The 19411-nt window shown below is 37.0% G+C and overlaps 1 protein-coding gene and 1 pseudogene across 4 annotated transcripts in view; one reads left to right on the forward strand and one right to left on the reverse strand.

The window, feature by feature from the left end:
* Nucleotides 1-19411, forward strand: part of PREX2 (phosphatidylinositol-3,4,5-trisphosphate dependent Rac exchange factor 2) — a 301119-nt gene that overhangs the window by 153264 nt on the left and 128444 nt on the right. For all 4 annotated transcript variants that reach the window (XR_007148625.1, XR_007148624.1, XM_047842583.1 and 1 more), the window contains 5 exons: nt 4290-4375; nt 7516-7652; nt 10153-10270; nt 15328-15512; nt 17751-17912. Coding sequence is in view for 2 of the 4 variants with exons in the window: in XM_047842583.1 (XP_047698539.1) it covers nt 4290-4375; nt 7516-7652; nt 10153-10270; nt 15328-15512; nt 17751-17912 (688 nt within the window). In the remaining 2 variants the exon portion in view is untranslated. The remainder of the gene's footprint in view (nt 1-4289; nt 4376-7515; nt 7653-10152; nt 10271-15327; nt 15513-17750; nt 17913-19411) is intronic.
* LOC125156828 (uncharacterized) lies at nt 2236-2351 on the reverse strand (annotated as a pseudogene).

Below are 19411 nucleotides of genomic sequence, written 5' to 3' on the forward strand. Positions count from 1 at the left end.
GAACATTTAAACCTTACCAGCATCACTAATACTGGTATTTAAATGTTGGGAAAAACTGCTTTGCTTATAATACTAATGCTTGCTACTCAAATCAGGTAGTTTCAGTGGAAATAATGCTTTATTTTTGTGGCCCAAATTTTCCTGGTCTGGGTTGGGCTGACTTTGATTATAAGTGAAGAAAATTAGTAGAACAATTGATAATAAAGAACTGCATTCCCCATGTTCAGCTCTAAGAATTTCAGGTCTATGAGTTGGTTGATACCATTTATCATTAAATGTTTTTAAGAAATGGTGAAGTTGGTGAAATACACTTGTGTGTGTGCACTTGTACTTAGTAATATGTCCATTCTTTAAAAAAAATGTCTATCCATCTACCTATGATTAGAAAAAAATCATGTTGATTATAGCAAATTTAGAAGATAGAGTTTTCTAAATAAAGACATGTTTCTTATAATCATATCACCCATAAATAACCATTGTTCTTTTTTGAAATTCAGACAGCTGATTTTTCTAAGTACTGATGCAGATTTACACAATCCTATGTTTATAAAATGGTATTGTGCTTTATAATCTGTTTTAAATTTTTTTTAACTTTTATTTATTATTATTGAGAGACATAGAGACACAGAGTGTGAGCAGGGGAGGGGGAGAGAGAGGGGGTGAACAGAAACTGAAGTAGGCTCCAGGCTCTGAGCTGTCAGCACAGAGCCTGATGCGGGGCTCGAGCTCAAAACTGCGAGATCATGACCTGAGCCGAAATCAGTCGCCTAACCAACTGAGCCACCCAGGCGCCCCTATAATCTGTTTTTAAAATTAATAGGGTATTACGTATATTCTTGGAAGATGTTGGCTTTTCTTCTACAAATCACTTCTGGTCTAGTGTTCCTGTGTCACATTTCCATGATTTGTTTAACCAAGTAATTAATCAATATAATGCATATCAAGGTCTAAGTATCATGTCTATTTAAAGTACTATGATTATATCAAAATTACTGTTTAAAATGTAATTATATCATTCATTAATAGTAATAAACAACTTCATTAATTTTCAGGTAAATGAAGATTACCACTTTAAAAACAAAAGGTTTATTTTAACTGCTTAAGAAAATATTCTTAGTATGTATAGTATAGTATTCTTCCCTGCCTTAATATATATATATTCAGCAATAGCTGGCAGCACTCTTTATCTTAGGAGTTGAAATGTGATGCAATGAGCTAGATTCTGTAGCATTAAGTCAGCCAGGTTGCTGCTAAAACTTACCAAGGAAAGAGTGAGATGACTCATTAAAATTACTAATTTAGGAAGACTTTGGGCTGGAGGGCAGAGAATAACCATAACAAAGTCTTCTCTCTAAACCTAATTTTGATCTATTACTCCCCCTTTATCCAACCCTGTCTGGGATAAGGCTCACGTAGTTGCTTACCTGTGGACACTTTGAGGACGCTTAAAAGGAAAAGGGCAGACTAGAAGGGTATAATGGAGTAATAGTCCAAAACAGTCTTTAGAAAACATAAAGGTCCTCCCCATGGCCCTACTACCCCCTGATTTAACCCTGCAACTACTGATTCACTGGTCCTAGACATTTCAGCAGTCAGATCACTTCAGAGGCCCTCAACTTTCAGACTAAGTAGATAGGGGCAAATCGTCACTCCCAGTACTAGCCACTAGATGAGCAGCATTGGAACCTGTGTCCTCTGACTTCTTCCTTCAGTGTTTGTCATACAGTATCTGGAACCCAGTATTTCTGGTCCAGGTTCAAGCTTCTCTTCCACAACTTGCTTGCTTATTGTGTTGCTTCAACACCCCCATCCATCCATTAAAAAAATGGAGATGAGAAGAGTACCTATGTCATGAAGATGCTAAGAACATTAAATAAATTTAGGTTAATAAAGAACTTAGTTATCTGTTCAGCACATAGTGTGTACTCCAGTGATGTTATCTGTGATGCTTACCTATTCTCTCATTTCATTTTTTTTCACTGCTTATTTATTACATCAGGAGCCTATCTTATATTTTGTTTCAAAACTATTTTAAGGATATTCATCTTTTATCTTTTACTTTTAATTTGCTTGAAATCGATAGCTTTTCCTTTATGTCTTTATGCTAATATAAAATTCCTATAAATCATTCTGTCATATTTTCTTACAATAGCTACTTATACTTGATGTAGTCTCCAGTCTGGGGGTAGAAAAGGCAAAAATATGGGAGGTAAATACAAATGAAGTCTTGCTTTGAATCTAGCTGTATTTTACACGAATTTGCGTGTCATCCTTGCGCAGGGGCCATGCTAATCTTCTCTCTAGCTGTATTTTACACTTGATAGCATCAAAGCGTTTTTCAAAAAGCTTTGTAGCAGATTATTTAGTGCACTTACTTCCTCCAAGAAACAGAATGTTCCTTTTGTATGAATTTAATTCTTCCTTTAATAGACAATATAGTGGTCACAGCAGGGAAGCATATTTTCCAAAGATCATTTTATGAAGAGAGTCCCAGAATAAGACCAAAATGCATTTCATAGTGTTTTGTACAAAAGTTTTAAAGAAATATATAATAATCTTGAAGATTAGAGTCAACCTTCCCTAGCAATATTAGAAGGATAGAAGACCTTGCTCAGAAGGAACTGAGAGACTGTTATGAATTCCTCACAATCCAAAAGCAATAATAACTCACCATGGCCTGAAAGCTCTAGGTCATTTCAGCAAAAGTGAAATCTCATTCATAATATATAAAAGCACGGGCTACTTCTATGTTTTTGTTTCACGCTTAGAAAATGTATTTATTTCTTTTTCTTTTCCTTAGTTATCTTCCATTTTCATGTGTCTTTTTTTTTCTTGAAAGATACTAGTAACAAAGTGCTTGCTATTCAAGGGAAGTGCATAGAGCCTTTTACACCAAAAAGTATATAATTAAGGATAAAGGACAAATCAGTTCTTTGACCTATACTCCAGCAATGCACAGATCACTTCTTAGTATATAATCTAATTCATAATAATACTTTCAAGTTTTCCTAGAATAGACAGTTCACATTTCTATCACCGATGATGGTGTGCCTGCCTAGGTTATATTTCAGATAGCAGTACCAGGCTCTGCCATGAGGCGTAAATGCTGTACGTTTGTGGCTTTCTCGAGTGTTCTAGGCACAGTGTTGCCCAAACTGCTCCAGTGGCTATTTTATAAGCTCTAAGTAAGTTCCACTGTATGTAACTTCAGACTATGTCTAACGTGCCCTTGAAGGGCTGCCGACATTTATTGCATGATTAATTCATCATCTTTTGGAAAACAATTTTATTTCTTGGGCATAAGGGCTATCCATCAAAATTTATTGCATTGTATTCATTTGTCTTTGCTCTGGACTGCAATTTACGATACTCATTTTTATTGTTATGATGTTCTGCCTTATCTCATGTTCTCTGCTTTTCACTGTTGCTCTCTGATCTCTGGCTTCCTTCTGTGGAGTAGCTCACTTCTTAGTACCGAACTGGATATCCCTCACTGGTTGTCCTAACAGTTTACTCCTCTTCTCCTTTCCTTCATCTTCTTTTCCGTGGGGATTCATTGAAAATATTTCTTTTGTTATTCAGGTTTTCCTTTTGATGTACTCTTCTTTCAAAATTTCACTGAGTAAATGCTAAAGTTAATCACATTCTTAAATTATTTTGGTGTCATGTTTGACACATCTTTTTAACTAGCTTTTTGTTGTTGTTCTTTGATGAAGTTCCCAACGGGTAGAAATGTATTAATTCTGTGTTTCTTTTATTACTTTTAACAAAGAAGTGTCACAGTGCACTGTCTTCTTTATAACAGTAAACTAAGGAGAGAAGCTTCCATTTTATTGAAGTGACTACTAGTTCACAGCATGGTGCAGGGCAGTTAACAAAGATTTCTCTTTTAATCTCCACTGACACCCTGCAAAGTAAGTTTTACCATCATCTTTTTGTGGAAACTCAGGCTCGGAGAAGTGAAGGCGTTCATGCAAGTTATTCAACTATCTAGTGACTTAAATGAGGATTCAGAGCTAGTTTTGTCTGACCCCAGAGCCTGTTCCTTATTCACCACCATGCAAATGACGGTGCTCAGTTGAGGAAGTCTTTCGTGCTTGGCTGCTGTGTGCCTTTGTGAGAGCATGCACCCTTTTTGTCTCCTGGTTTCTAGCCCAGTCAGTGTCTTTTACACAGTAGACCTTCAATACATATTTATTGAAAGAATGAATAAAGGAATGGACACTATTGTTTTAACCAATTGTGTGGCATGTGAAAGTCTTCTCACCTTGTTTTCTGATTGATTTTAGGACAGTGAAGATCCCAGATTCAGCTGAGGGACTTGGATTCCAGATCCGAGGATATGGCCCATCGGTTGTACATGCAGTAGGAAGAGGTGAGAAATCCATCCTGTAAAAACAGCTTTTTAGAATGTATGGATATTGCTTGCTAAACAAAAATATATTCAAAACATGCATGCTCATGTTGTTACGAAGTTTCTCAATCATATTTTTACTTGATTAGCTCAATGGTAATATGTTCCTAAAACAATATTTAAAAAAAACTCGTAAAAATCGGGGCACCAATTGAGTATCCAACTCTTGGTTTTGGCTTTGATCATGATCTCATAATCTGTGGGTTCAAGCCCTGTGTCGGGCTCCACACTGGCAGTGTGGCTGTGTGGGATTCTTTCTCTCCCTCTCTCTCTGCCTCACCCTCCCCCCCCCCCCGTCAAGATAAATAAATAAACTTTAAAAAAGAAAAAAAGAAATGTGGAATCTTAGGACCCACGCAGGACATACTGAGTCAGAATCTACATTTTAACAATACCCTCAGATGATTTGTATGCACACCCAAGATTGATAAGCTCAGCCCTAGAATAATGCTCTAATAACTTCTATTTTGTCATGACCTAACTTCCTGAAGTGCTAGTCTGTGTTTTCAGCTGTGCTTCTTCACTTCCTATTTTAGTTTTAGCCCATTGCTGTAGACATCTCTCCTCATCTTCCACCCATGTCTCCAAAGTCTGTCTTATAGAGTTATCATGGACTTGACTGGAACGTACGGTAGACATTGATAACCTTCATATTAATTGAGCTTTTCTGTGGCATTTATTTAAACTGACTACTCCTGTTTGCTGAAAATGTTCATCTCCTGATTTCTAAGTTGGCACTTGTCAGATTTTTCTCCTCTGCCAGCTCCCTTCATCTGTCAACCGCTTAACTGTTGGCTCCTTCTTTTCTTCTCTACCTTCTTGTTCTCTGTAAGAAATCTTATTGATCCTGTTCCTGGAGATTTTTAAATCTCTATCTCCAGCTTAGATCTCTTTCCTGAGTTCCATAGTCTAGATTTCTTTCTTTCTTTCTTTCTTTCTTTCTTTCTTTCTTTCTTTCCTTACTTACTTTTCAATGTTTATTTATTTTTGAGAGAGAGAGAGAGAGAGCGCGCGCGAGTAGGGGAGGAGCAGAAAAAGGGGAAGATACAGAATCAGACAGCAGGCTCCGGACTCTGAGCTGTCAGCACAGAGTCTGACACCCGGCTTGAACTCAGGGGTGGTGAGATCATGACCTGAGCCGAAGCCAGATGCTTAAACAACTGAGCTACCCAGGCACCCCTAGATTTAAGTTTTGATTAAAGCTCTCGCCTAAATGCCCCTTTGGCACCTTACAACTCAGTATTATTTCCAAGTGAACTTTCCATCTATTCTCTGAACTTGCTTTGCCTTCTGTATTCTCTTTATTGAAATGACTCTATTTACTCAGCACTGAGTCCAAAAGCAGAGGAGTGATCCTGGGGACTGTAGCCTCTTCATGAACTCCATCATGAGACATCAAATACGTGATCTAATTCTCCCCTTTTGTAACAAATGCTACTTTAGTTCTAGCCTGGAACATTGCAGTAGATGCTTGTTGTGATTTTGATTTTTGACTTAAGTTCCAATGATTCGTCCTTGGTTCTGGGGGTCATGTCACTTCTCTGCTTAAAATTCTCAAATGCTTTTCCTTGTGCATAGATAGTAAGGTTGAGGCTGTTAGGTGTTCACATAAAGTATGCAGGCACTTCGAAACCTGGCTCCTCTTGACTCTCCAGAGTCTTCACCCACACTCCCATTTTAAGCTCATACCAACTGCTCACATGCTCCCAAATGTCCAGGTTGTTTCTCGACTCAGTGCCTTTTTTTAGGCTATTTTCTCAATGGGGAGTGTCTCTTTTCCCTCCAAGACCTACTTTAATCCAGAAAAACCATTTAGTGTTTCTGGGAGTGAATGTTAATGAGAAGAAAAATACATACTGTCTTCTTGAATATAAATTATGTTCTCTAAAATGTTTAATAATTCCTTCATGGGAGAAATTGCTTACAAAGAGAGGCTCTTCTAACATAAATTTTGTAATCATTTGTATTAATTATATTCATTGTATTTATTAATGGTGCTGCATAAGTGTTGATCGGCTCAGAACATCATATAATAATAATTGAAAGTTTCTGAAAATTTTAACTCACTGGAGCAATATGCCACTTCCATATTTAAGTCTATATCTATGCAAATAAATGGACAGTTGATGTTACCTGATTAATTTTATTCTTCACAAATTCTGTGGTTCCTTGACCCTTTGTAGATATTCTGAATGCTTATTTTACTTAGCAAAGCCAGTCAATGGTAGTTGCTAACTGGCTGATTTTTTTAAAGAATTTCTTTTAACTGTTCCCATTTTTAAAAATGAAAGTGAATATAGAATTGATGAATAATTATATATTACACCTGAAACCAATATAATGCTATGTGTTAATTATAGTTGAATTTAAAAAAATAAATTAAAAAGAAATAAGACTGAAATTTATAAACTATTACAAATTTCAAAAATGTCCTTGCAATAAATGTTACTGAGAAAAATAAATGAAAGTGAATACTTTTCTAATATTTAGAGATTTTTATAGAGTAAAGAAAGGTAAATAGGGCATACATTTCTGGCTTTCTCATTTTGCTTTTATATTTGTATATGTAGAATATTAAGACTGATGAGACATTTGAAAGGGAAAATAACTGATTAGCATTGTAAAGGTCACTTTAAAATATCCCTTCAGGGGTGTCTGGGTGGTTCAGTTGGTTAAGCCTCCAACTCTTGCTTTCAGCTCTGGCCATGATCCCTTGGTTTCATGAGTTTGAGCATCGGGCTCTGCGCTGGCAGCACGGAGCCTGCTTGGGATTATCTCTCCCTCTCTGCCCTTCCCCCATTCATGCTGTTTCTGTCTTCTCAAATAAATAAACTTAAAACAATGTGAAAAAATATCTAAAGTATTCCTTCAAACTAATTCTCAGGGATATGAGAGAATATTCTGTTAGTCACTGTTTGAATGGCCAGATTAAAAGCAGAAAAATTTTGAGAAGGCATTACTATCAGAACCAAGTTTATCAAGAACATACTAGCTAGATCTCTTATTATGTTTTAAAATGGCTTTCCATATTGTATATGTGATAAAAATGAATCTCATTCCTAAAGTTATTTTTTTGGCCATTTTCTCATTTTTATTTGAAGGGACTGTGGCTGCAGCCGCTGGTCTTCACCCTGGACAGTGTATTATCAAAGTAAATGGTATCAATGTCAGCAAGGAGACACATGCCAGTGTCATTGCACATGTCACAGCCTGCAGGAAATACAGGAGACCAGTGAAGGTAAGCTGCCCTTTGGCTTATCTGGGTCTCGCTGCAAACTTGCAGAGAAAGCCCAGGGGGGGACACAGGATGGTTTCTACTTTTAGGTTCACATTTAAGCACATCATTGTAAATCTCATGATGATTGTTTTATCTGCATAATTAATCATGATCAATTCTGCTTAAGTGATTGCATTTTATTGTTTCAGTATTATCACCTGTTTAACAAGTGCTCTGGGGTGTTTTCATTTGCATTATGATATGAGTTTTCAGACACCTAAATGTTTATCACATTGAAATCCAAAGGTTTGATTTGTTTTTTTGACCCTTGCTATTACTTTAGAATATGTAATGGTCCTTGTGTGTCTGTGAAGGTTTTTTTAGGGTCTGTGATTGAGTTTTATATATATTTATTTAAGTTACTGGATTTAGCTCTTTAAAGAAAATACCAAAATGTACTTGTCATTGCTTAAAATTCTAACCACTATCCTCTGATTAAATTTCAAGTGCCGTAGAAAAATAAAATTAGAATCCAAATTTATAAGAAAAGCTTATCCCATGAGGTACAAGTGAATATTGGGCTATAAGAGAAAATTCTCTCAAATTAATCAACTAAATGCAAAAGCAACTTTAGAGGAGAGGCTTTGTATTTTTTCTGCCATACGCAGTCAGGTACTTTTCCAGATTTGAGAATATGACTTTTGTCTAAACCAGAAAGAGCAGTGGTTATTTTCTCATAGGCCAGGACTGACAGCCTATAAAATACTGAACCTACAAGAAACTGAGCTCCTCAATTTTGCTTGTTAATAAGGTCAAACTAGCGTAGCAAATTGGAATTCACGCATAGATTCATAGGCGATTCTGGTTGGCAATAGTTTAACAAATATTTATTGAACTATATCATTGAATGAATTTTTTTAAAAAGACACTTCTGAAATTATCAAACCTTTCCCCTTCAATCAGAATTTTAACAAGTAGCCAAACTGATTTGAGTTTCATTCCTTTTCATTTTCCTTGACAGTCTTCCTAGAGAGAAGTTGGTTAGTAACATGATTAAGAAAAGCAATAAACAGAAAAATTCACTCAGTGAGTAACATGCTGTATCCCATATTCATTGCCACAAAACAGGCTGTTCCAAAACTTATTGGCTTAAAACAACAGTGATTGATTATTTCTCTTGATTCTGCGGGGTGACTGAGTGTTGGCTCCTGTGAAGGCACTGATATAGCAAAGTTTTGCATGGAACAGCTGGGCTCTGCACCTCCCCTCCTCATGGCCTTCCACTCCAGAGCTCCTCCACATGGCCCCCTTTTCCAGTCTAGCAGATTGTCCTTCCTGCATGGCGTCTGGATTTCAAGAGGGGATATTATAAGCGATCAACTGTATTTACATCATGCTTGGAAAAATCAGATCCCATGACCAAGCCTCAGGTCAGTGTGGGAAGGAGCTACACCAAGGTGTGGATACCAGAGTGTGTGGTTCCTTAGGGACCACAACAGGCTACCAAGATGTATTTGAATGATCAAATGTTAACTAGCATTGTAACGATGTATAGCAATATAATAATTAAACACAGTTGTGAAGTTAATACATGCAAAAATGGAGAATGGAAATTGTAGCGCACTTCAGTAGTGCAATTCAATTTATCATCTTACCTAAGAAAGGAATAAACTTCCAAGTGATGGAAAGCTGAAAGCATTTACTTGGTAGCCATTTCCTCTCTCTCATTTATCTAGATAAGACTGCAACTGCTATTTTAATTAAAAATAGGATGAGTTATGATATGGAAGGGTAAAAATATAGTTACATCACTTGGGAACACAATGAAGTGAAAGATGTTCTTTCAACTTTCTTATTGGTTTGATTCAAAAAAACATTAATTGGATCAAAATATAGGTGGTAGGAGAGCATTTAAATGGTTTATATCCTGATAAATGATTGATTCTTCAGAAAACTGTCCATCTAACATTTATTTATTTTAAAATGGAATTTAAATTTACTTTAAGATATACTTGAGGCATTTTAAGTAAGACACTTGGGAAATACATCTTATTTACAAACATCTTTGGAAGGGGTGCTTGCTTGGCTCAGTCAGTTGAGCATCCAGCTCTTGATTTTGGCTCAGGTCATGGTCTCACAGTTCGTGGGTTCAAGTCTTGAGTCAGCCTGCACCCTGACAGCACGGAGCCTGCTTAGGATTCTCTTGCTCTCTCTCTCTGCGCCTCCCACGCTTGCTTGCATGCTCCCTCTCTCAAAATAAATAAATTGAAACAAAACTCAGAAACATCTTTGGAAGATAAAATTTCAATCCTAAAAAATTAGTTTGTTAAGCAATATAATTGCCATTGACTTTTTATTAGTCTCTTATGTTGATTTTCTTTCTCTTTCAAATTTGGTTATCTTTAAAAAAACTAGAAGAATAAGTAAGATTGTCAATCCTCCTAAAGCAGGTTTATGAAACGGATATACATTTTAAGAAGCACTAATATTTCTAAGGTTTCTTTTCCCCTCCTCATTCCAGCAAGACTCCATACAATGGGTGTATAATAGCATTGAGAGTGCTCAAGAAGACCTTCAAAAGGCTAACTCTAAACCCCCAGGAGATGAAGTAGGGGATGCATTTGACTGCAAAGTAGAAGGTAGGTTCCTTCTTTCCCTCCTTGATAATGGTTTAAAGTGTTGGGATTCGCTACTGATGACCAAGAAAGAATTCTTGAGACGTCTTCAGTGCAAAAAGGTGGTTTTACTAAAGCATGGAGACAGGACCCATGAACAGAAAGAGCTGCACTGGGACTGTGAAGAGTGATTATATATACCTTCAGTTTGGGAAGGGCTTAGGGATAGCTTACATCTCTGATGTATTTTGGAAACATGGTTTCCAGGACCTTGAGGGGCTAGCTGCTATTAGGAAAAGGTCATTTATTTACCATTCAGGAAAAATTCAGTCATGAGACCCTTTGGACGTATATCAGTGGGGCCATAAGCTTGGAATATGATTGCTAACCTGTATCTTGGGTGGGGGAGGGTAAAGATAAAAGAAGCTTCCAAAGGAATTTATTTATTTATTTATTTATTTATTTATTTATTTATTTAGCTTATTTATTTATTCATTTATTTATTTATTTTTCAATATATGAAATTTATTGTCAAATTGGTTTCCATAAACACCCAGTGCTCATCCCAAAAGGTCCCCTCCTCAATACCCATCACCCATCCTCCCCTCCCTCCCACCCCCCATCAGCTCTCAGTTTCTTCTCAGTTTTTTTTTTCAACGTTTATTTTATTTTTTGGGGGACAGAGAGAGACAGAGCATGAACAGGGGAGGGGCAGAGAGAGAGGGAGACACAGAATCGGAAACAGGCTCCAGGCTCTGAGCCATCAGCCCAGAGCCTGACGCGGGGCTCGAATTCACGGACCGTGAGATCGTGACCTGGCTGAAGTCGGACGCTTAACCGACTGCGCCACCCAGGCGCCACTCTTCTCAGTTTTTAAGAGTCTCTTATGCTTTGGCTCTCTCCCACTCTAACCTCTTTTTTTTTTTCTTCCCCTCCCCCATGGGTTTCTGTTAAGTTTCTCAGGATCCACATAAGAAAGACATATCTGTCTTTCTCTGTATGGCTTATTTCACTTAGCATCACACTCTCCAGTTCCATCCATGTTGCTACAAGGGCCATATTTCATTCTTTCTCATTGCCACGTAGTACTCCATTGTGTATATAAACCACAATTTCTTTATCCATTCATCAGTTGATGGACATTTAGGCTCTTTCCATAATTTGGCTATTGTTGAGAGTGCTGCTATAAACATTGGGGTACAAGTGCCCCTATGCATCAGTACTCCTGTAACCCTTGGGTAAATTCCTAGCAGTGCTATTGCTGGGTCATAGGGTAGGTCTATTTTTAATTTTCTGAGGAACCTCCACACTGTTTTCCAGAGCGGCTGCACCAATTTGCATTCCTACCAACAGTGCAAGAGGGTTCCCGTTTCTCCACATCCTCTCCAGCATCTATAGTCTCCTGATTTGTTCATTTTGGCCACTCTGACTGGCGTGAGGTGATACCTGAGTGTGGTTTTGATTTGTATTTCCCTGATGAGGAGCGACGTTGAGCATCTTTTCATGTGCCTGTTGGCCATCCGGATGTCTTCTTTAGAGAAGTGTCTATTCATGTTTTCTGCCCATTTCTTCACTGGGTTATTTGTTTTTTGGGTGTGGAATTTGGTGAGCTCTTTATAGATTTTGGATACTAGCTCTTTGTCCGATATGTCATTTGCAAATATGTTTTCCCATTCTGTTGGTTGCCTTTTAGTTTTGTTGGTTGTTTCCTTTGCTGTGCAGAAGCTTTTTACCTTCATAAGGTCCCAGTAGTTCATTTTTGCTTTTAATTCCCTTGCCTTTGGGGATGTGTCAAGTAAGAAATTGCTACGGCTGAGGTCAGAGAGGTCTTTTCCTGCTTTCTCCTCTAGGGTTTTGATGCTTTTCTGTCTCACATTCAGGTCCTTTATCCATTTTGAGTTTGTTTTTGTGAATGGTGTAAGAAAGTGGTCTAGTTTCAATCTTCTGCATGTTGCTGTCCAGTTCTCCCAGCACCATTTGTTAAAGAGACTGTCTTTTTCCCATTGGATGCTCTTTCCTGCTTTGTCAAAGATTAGTTGGCCATACGTTTGTGGGTCCAGTTCTGGGGTTTCTATTCTATTCCATTGGTCAGTATGTCTGTTTTTGTGCCAATACCATGCTGTTTTGATGATGACAGCTTTGTAGTAGAGGCTAAAGTCTGGGATTGTGATGCTTCTGCTTTGGTCTTCTTCAAAATTACTTTGGCTATTTGAGGCCTTTTGTGGTTCCATATGAATTTTAGGATTGCTTGTTGTAGTTTCAAGAAGAATGCTGGTGCAGTTTTGATTGGGATTGCATTGAATGTAGTATTGCATTTGGGTAGCTTTGGGTAGTATTGACATTTTGACAGTATTTATTCTTCCAATCCATGAGCACGGAATGTTTTTCCATTTCTTTATATCTTCTTCAATTTCCTTCATAAGCTTTCTACAGTTTTCAGCATACAGATCTTTTACATCTTTGGTTAGATTTATTCCTAGGTATTTTATGCTTCTTGGTGCAGTTGTGAATGGGATCAGTTTCTTTATTTGTCTTTCTGTTGCTTCATTGTTAGTGTATAAGAATGCAACTGATTTCTGTACATTGATTTTGTATCCTGCAACTTTGCTGAATTCATGTATCAGTTCTAGCAGACTTTTGGTGGAGTCTATCAGATTTTCCGTGTATAATATCATGTCATCTGCAAAAAGTGAAAGCTTAACTTCATCTTTGCCAATTTTGATGCCTTTCATTTCCTTTCTGATTGCTGATGCCAGAACTTCCAGCACTATGTTAAACAACAGCGGTGAGAGTGGGCATCCCTGTCGTGTTCCTGATCTCAGGGAAAAAGCTCTCAGTTTTTCCCCGTTGAGGATGATGTTAGCTGTGGGCTTTTCATAAATGGCTTTTATGATCTTTAAGTATGTTCCTTCTCAAAGGAATTTTATATGTTAAAGTAGACTTCCAGGATCCTGAGGGGGGTCAGGCTAAGATTCCCTTTGCCCTTAGCAAAGTGTCATCATTGAGGCAGCTGAGCCAGAGGAAGGTCACTCTGCCTATTCCAAGGACTTGTCAATAGGCTGTAGACAGTAAGGAAGTATAATATTTCATTTGCTTTTGTTTCCCACATCACTCCTTATTTGCTTACAGTAGTATTGTTTTTTAATGTGCCTGTGCCTTGTCCCAATTATTGAAAATCTTGTATGTTCAAGCCACTTTCTTAAGTCATAATCTCCAAATAGATATTATGTGAAATATATAAGTAATAATAGTCACTAACGTCATAGCTACTACACTTTGTTTGGCACTTTATTAAGTGTTTTACATGGATTATCTCATAAAGGCATTAAAAAGGAAACTCTCAAAAAAGTGTTATTGTCGTATCCTTATTTTAACCTAACCCTTAGCCTAAGGGACTTGCCCAAGCCAGTAAGTGGTAGGATGAGGATTCAAACCCAGGTTAAAATGCGTTTTCTTGTTTTGAGTTTAAATGTTGTGTAGACCTTCCTAATCCAGTGTGGTTCACAGACCAGCAGCAGCAGCAGCAGCAGCAGCAGCAGCAGCACCTGGAGAGATGCAGAATCCCACCCCCATCCATCTACTGAATCACAGTCTCCATTTTGACAAGATGGGATCTGTATGCATGCAAAAATTTGAAGTCCTAGTTTAGAAAGAAGGTCTATAGTCCCTTTGAAAATGCTTTCTTGATTCAAGTAACTTTTACTATATTCTAACATTAATGGTACTGAGGCAAACTAATAATGTGAAAACATTATTAGAGAAAGAGAAAGATCTTTTGATAAGGACTTCTATTGTTTCTGTTCTCTCAGTGAAACAAACCAGATACAGATTGTTGGATTCAGTGGCTTCTTCGCCAAGGGTAAAGGGATGGAAGCAATTAAATTTATGTTTGCATTTGACAAATACCTTGAATTATTGTTTCAACACTTTTTTCACAGAAGTCTTTGAATCCTCTCTTAAAGTTTCATGATATCTTTCCATTTATTTTATTGGTAGGTATCGTTGGACATTTTTATTGTACTGTTAGTTTCTTCCAACCAGAATAGTTACATAATCCCCTGTACTGATCATACGGGGGTGGTCAACTTAGGGAAAGCTGTGTTCCCTCCACTCCTGGAAGGAACCACTCAGATCATGAGCGGTATCAGAAATATTTCAACTACATTGGAGCACCAAGATTGGTATGACACAGTAACTTTCTTATTTACTTAAACTAGGACAAATTTCAGGACATTACCTTGAGCCCTTTATTCCTCATTTAGAGTTAGTTGATTTTTGCTCATCGTCGTTGGTGCCACAGTGAAAGGGTTGGTGAGATGCTCTGATAATTGGTTTCTAGCTATTCTGGGACTCAATTATTTTAAGATAAACCATTATTCTGCCTTTGTCTATTTTTTACTGTTTCTACCGTCCTAGGACTTAACTGTTTTTATCTAACTAATATTCTGTTTTTGCTAATTTAATATTTGTTGTTAGGTTTCTCAGTGGTTTCTTGCTTCAGATTTTTGTGTTTTTATATCAGCGGATTGATTGTAGGCCAAAAACCTGTAGGAAGACATTCCAGATGAAAATGTTATTATAGCAAACAATGACAAATTTTCTCTATGAGCTATCTGCAGAAGATGGTGTTTGGGAAAATTCAGGGATCCTGTCTGCTGAAATAAATGATTAGTGCATCTCCTTTCTGCTTCTTCCGTATGGCTTTGTGTAGTTTTTCCTCCTCTGAACAAGTATTCATTCAATGTTTGAGGCAGTTTTAGGAACCCTGACTTTAAGTCATGCATGCTTTTAATAAAAATTATGAAATTGTATATATAATGTTTATATTGGTATAAATAGGCATACATATGGTTGATAGATCAAAATGGATGTGCAAAGACTAGTCATGTTGGAATGGTGAGATTTGGATCATTCAAACATATGTTTTTTAAGTGCTCTTGTTTCAGAAATGTTAACAACAATATTAGATTTATCCATTCTTTAAAGAAATCTTTAAACATTATTCAGAGACACTCAAATTATTTGAAGAGACTAACAAAACCCTTCCTGAATTTGCTGAATGAAAACTGTCCTTGTTCCAGAGGTGATTGACAAGTTTAACACCATGGCCATCATCGACGGGAAGAAGGAGCACGTGAGCCTGACTGTGGATAACGTCCACCTGGAATATGGTGTTGTGTATGAGTATGACAGCACAGCCGGGATCAAGTGCAATGTGGTGGAGAAGATGATTGAGCCCAAAGGTTTCTTCAGCCTCACTGCCAAGGTATGAGTGATCCTGGGAAAACAAGGGATTTTGTTCTAAATAAAGTAACTGAAACTCTCCCCCACCCCCACTTCCCAAAACGTAAACAGCTGTGTGTGCTTCAGCTGTCAGCTCATTCAACTTTCTTTTCTGTTTCCCCCCCATTACTCAGTATGCATACAATCTTCTTTTTTTATTGATCTCTTTTGGAGTACAGTGTTATGTTAGATGGGACTCTTGCCCAGGCAAATGTTAGTTGATTTGGCAAAGGCTTCTCTACATTTAGCAAGTTTGCTACATCTGTTGATTCAGTATCATGAATACCTTTCAGATGGTTTTCATGACAGGTGGTGCTTTTTTAAATGTAGATAATCCTCTGAAAAGTATTTGAAGTCATGAAATGTATTATAAGAAATTTCAAATTCTCCAAGTCTCATGTTTATTTCATATGATTTCACAAAGCTCAGTGATCCATTTATGAATAGATCTTCAGACATTCATGTGATTCTTAATTGGGAAGGATATCACCCTTAGTCTTTAGGCTAAAGCAAGATAGGGAGTAAGAGGGTTTTCATCCAAATGGATGAAACATGTGGTTAGTGAAAGATGGCCCTGTGCTTGCTTTTCATGATCCTTTCACCAGGTGAATAAATAAAATTCCTGTTGGAGGATACTCCCCAGGTCTGAGTTTTAGTATTTCATCTGTATTTATTTATTTAAATGTTTATTTTGAGAGAGAGAGAATACTAAGGTTGGTGCAGAACCTGACATGGGGCTCAATCCCACAAATGTCAGATTGTGACCTGAGCCAAAATCAAGAGTCGGATGCTTAACCAACTGAGCCCCCAAGGCACCCCTGCATCTGCTTTTATATCACCTTGTGAGGATTCAGGTATTACAAGTAAGAAATATGACATATAGCTTCACTACTTTTATTTATTCACATGTCACTTCTTGTTTCATTATGTGTGTGTGTAGCTGAGATAGATTTAGCATTAATAGTATGTATTTTTTAAAATTTTAGTGGCAGAAAATAATGTAGAAATCCAAATGCACTGTTTCAAAAATACTTATTTTATGTTTTTTGTTTTATATTCTGAAAGTCAGCTTCCAAAACAATTGCATTATTCTGATGACATTGTACCACTCTGTATCTTTCGATATAGCATCTGTATGTTCAAAATGCCACCTCTGCCCAAATATGTTATATTATCAAGGCAATCCATATAAGTTTGGACCCAGGTTATTATCATTATTTTATCCATTTTCTAGCTATTTCAAATTTGCGAAGTTACATGGATTATTTTATATATGACAACTGTATAAGTACTGAAAATACTTGTATTTCATATTTGAAGAAAAGAGTATCAAAGAAATTAAGAAATTGAACCAAGATCACACAGCTAATGATAAATTGAGCTCTACTTTCTAGAGTGGTGATTAAACCAAAAACTCACACTCTGTATTCTGCAAGACAGGGAAGTGGAGCTTCCTGTGAGGGAGCTCAAATAAACATAGAATCTATACATTGTCTCGTACAGTATTATGAAAATGTCAGGTAAGGGTGGAATCAACCCTTGCAATCTTTGAACAATCATAAATATGACACATAATTCTCCATTCATTGGAAATTCCCAGTGATCAGTGGTAGGTATACACACAAACACACACAAATGCTGCCTTAAAATTGATTCAAATGTTCAAAAGGATTTACTAATTAAAATATCACATGGACGCTTTTATCTGATGTTTATCAGCTGGTGCTCAGATACCGCAACTGACATTGATTTTATGTTAGTAAGAGAATTTCTTCTCATGTATTCATTTCTTCAGCAAACATTTGTTGTCTGCATTCTCTATACTGGGCTCCCAGTAGAAAGTAAGGATGCCATTCTATAGGTTTTCCTTAGTTTGTGTTGTTCTACTACCAAATTGAGGGGAAAAAAAAGTTCTGAGTAACTGACTAAAATATAGGCAATGTGTTCCCACATCAGAGCATACTGATTAGTCCATCAGGCAGTCTTTGAAGTCCACTCACTTCCCTCAGGTAACCTTTTATAGCCAGCAGAAGGCAAAACACAAGGGGCAAACACACACGTCCATCACTTCGCGGTGAGAGTTTTACTGAATATAGAAATCCCAGGCAGTGAAAAGAAGTGTGCTAGGGAATGTCACTCTGTGTTCTAGACTTGTGAGAATTGTATTTGGCTAATTTTGAAGGTTTTCTTTACTTGTGTGTGTGTGCGTGTATTACTACAGATTCTTGAAGCCCTGGCTAAAAGTGATGATCATTTTGTGCAAAACTGCACCAGCCTTAACTCTTTAAATGAAGTGATTCCTACTGACCTTCATAATAAATTCAGTGCCTTTTGCAGTGAAAAAATTGAGCACATATGTCAGAGAATATCCAGTTATAAAAAGGTAAAACTTCTGTTTCCTTATTTGACATGTATACATTATTTAAATAATTTAAATGTCCAATTTAATTCACTTATTGATATTTTCATTACTTATTTGTGTACCAGTTTATTGAAATAATAACATTTATATAACCTTTTTATTTTTTTATTTATGTAATATTTTAGAGTTTAGAGTTTTTAAAATGCCTTTACATCCATTAACCTCATTTGATCTTTGCAAACCTGAAAGCTAGGTCATTATTCCACATTTTCGACATATAACTGAGGCCTAAAGAATTCAATTACTTGCTAGCAAAAGATAGAGTTGGGATGTAAGTCCAGGCCATGAAATTATGAAGTCAATAGTTCTTTTCTTTTTATCTCAACAGAGGGAAGAGAGCTCTCAATCAGAAAGTACACAGAACATAGTCTGTTTGAAAATGACTGATTTGTACATTTATTTGATATACTTATTGAGCACATTTTATATGCCAAGCACCTGTTCTTGGTGCCAGGAATATGGCAGCAAAGGAGAGAACATCTTCCCTCTCGGGGTATTTATATTTGAGAGGGGTAAGCAGCAAAGAAGTAAATAAAGTTCACCTGGGGCTCCAAAGGGGGGAAAAAAAACAGCCGGGGTGTCAGGGGGAATATGGCCAAGTCATAAGGTTGGAGGCTCAGACAGGGACCAGGAAGAAGCGCTCTGGAAGCTTTTTGGAACTTTGGAAGGAGTTTGGATTTTTCTTCGCACATCAACAAGAAGAGTTGGACGCTTTTAAACGTGTGTGACTTCATCTGATTTAGGTTTTTAAGAGACGGTGCTGCCTCCTCTGTAGGAATGGATTGCTAGGAAGAGATGAGGCATAGATATGAGGAGAAAGCTCTTGGAATAGTCCCAGTGAGTGATGATGATAGGTTGGCCTGTGGTGAAGATGGGGAGACAGAGAAAGTTCGATGGATTTGATATAATTTAGAGATAGAATTAGAAGTTGATGTCCAAAATGTATCCTACAGTAAGTTGTTTTTTTTTTTTTTCTATTTTTGTCAGTAGACTAGCTAATTAAATTATTTCCCTCAAAATGAGGCTGGTTGTTTAAAATTTGGTACAGCCATCCGAGGAAATATTATTTATCTCAGTGTTTCTGAATGTGAGTTAATCTATATGTTTTATACTCCTGATATATTAAGTAAAAGATAAGCCCATGTATGTCCAGATAGGGCTATATGAGAATAGGGAAATGTAGAAATGAATACTTGAACACTGGTTACCTCAGGTAGAGTGGGACATGGGGAAGAAGGATCACCATATTTTTCTTTAGGACTTCCCTAAATGTTTATCTTGTGAAGTTGAATATGGGTTGCTATTTTGATTTTTTATAAATCCATTCACATGAAGAAAAATGATATTCAAGATTACTGCTTAATTGTCACATCTGTTAATTCTCTTTCCATGATTGTTGAGCTCAGTTCGTCTATTTGATTTCAGGAAAGATTCCATGAATGCTTTGTTGTTGCTGAAGA

Source organism: Prionailurus viverrinus, chromosome F2, assembly GCF_022837055.1.
Source record: "Prionailurus viverrinus isolate Anna chromosome F2, UM_Priviv_1.0, whole genome shotgun sequence".
In the NCBI taxonomy this organism is placed as follows: Eukaryota; Metazoa; Chordata; class Mammalia; order Carnivora; family Felidae; genus Prionailurus; species Prionailurus viverrinus.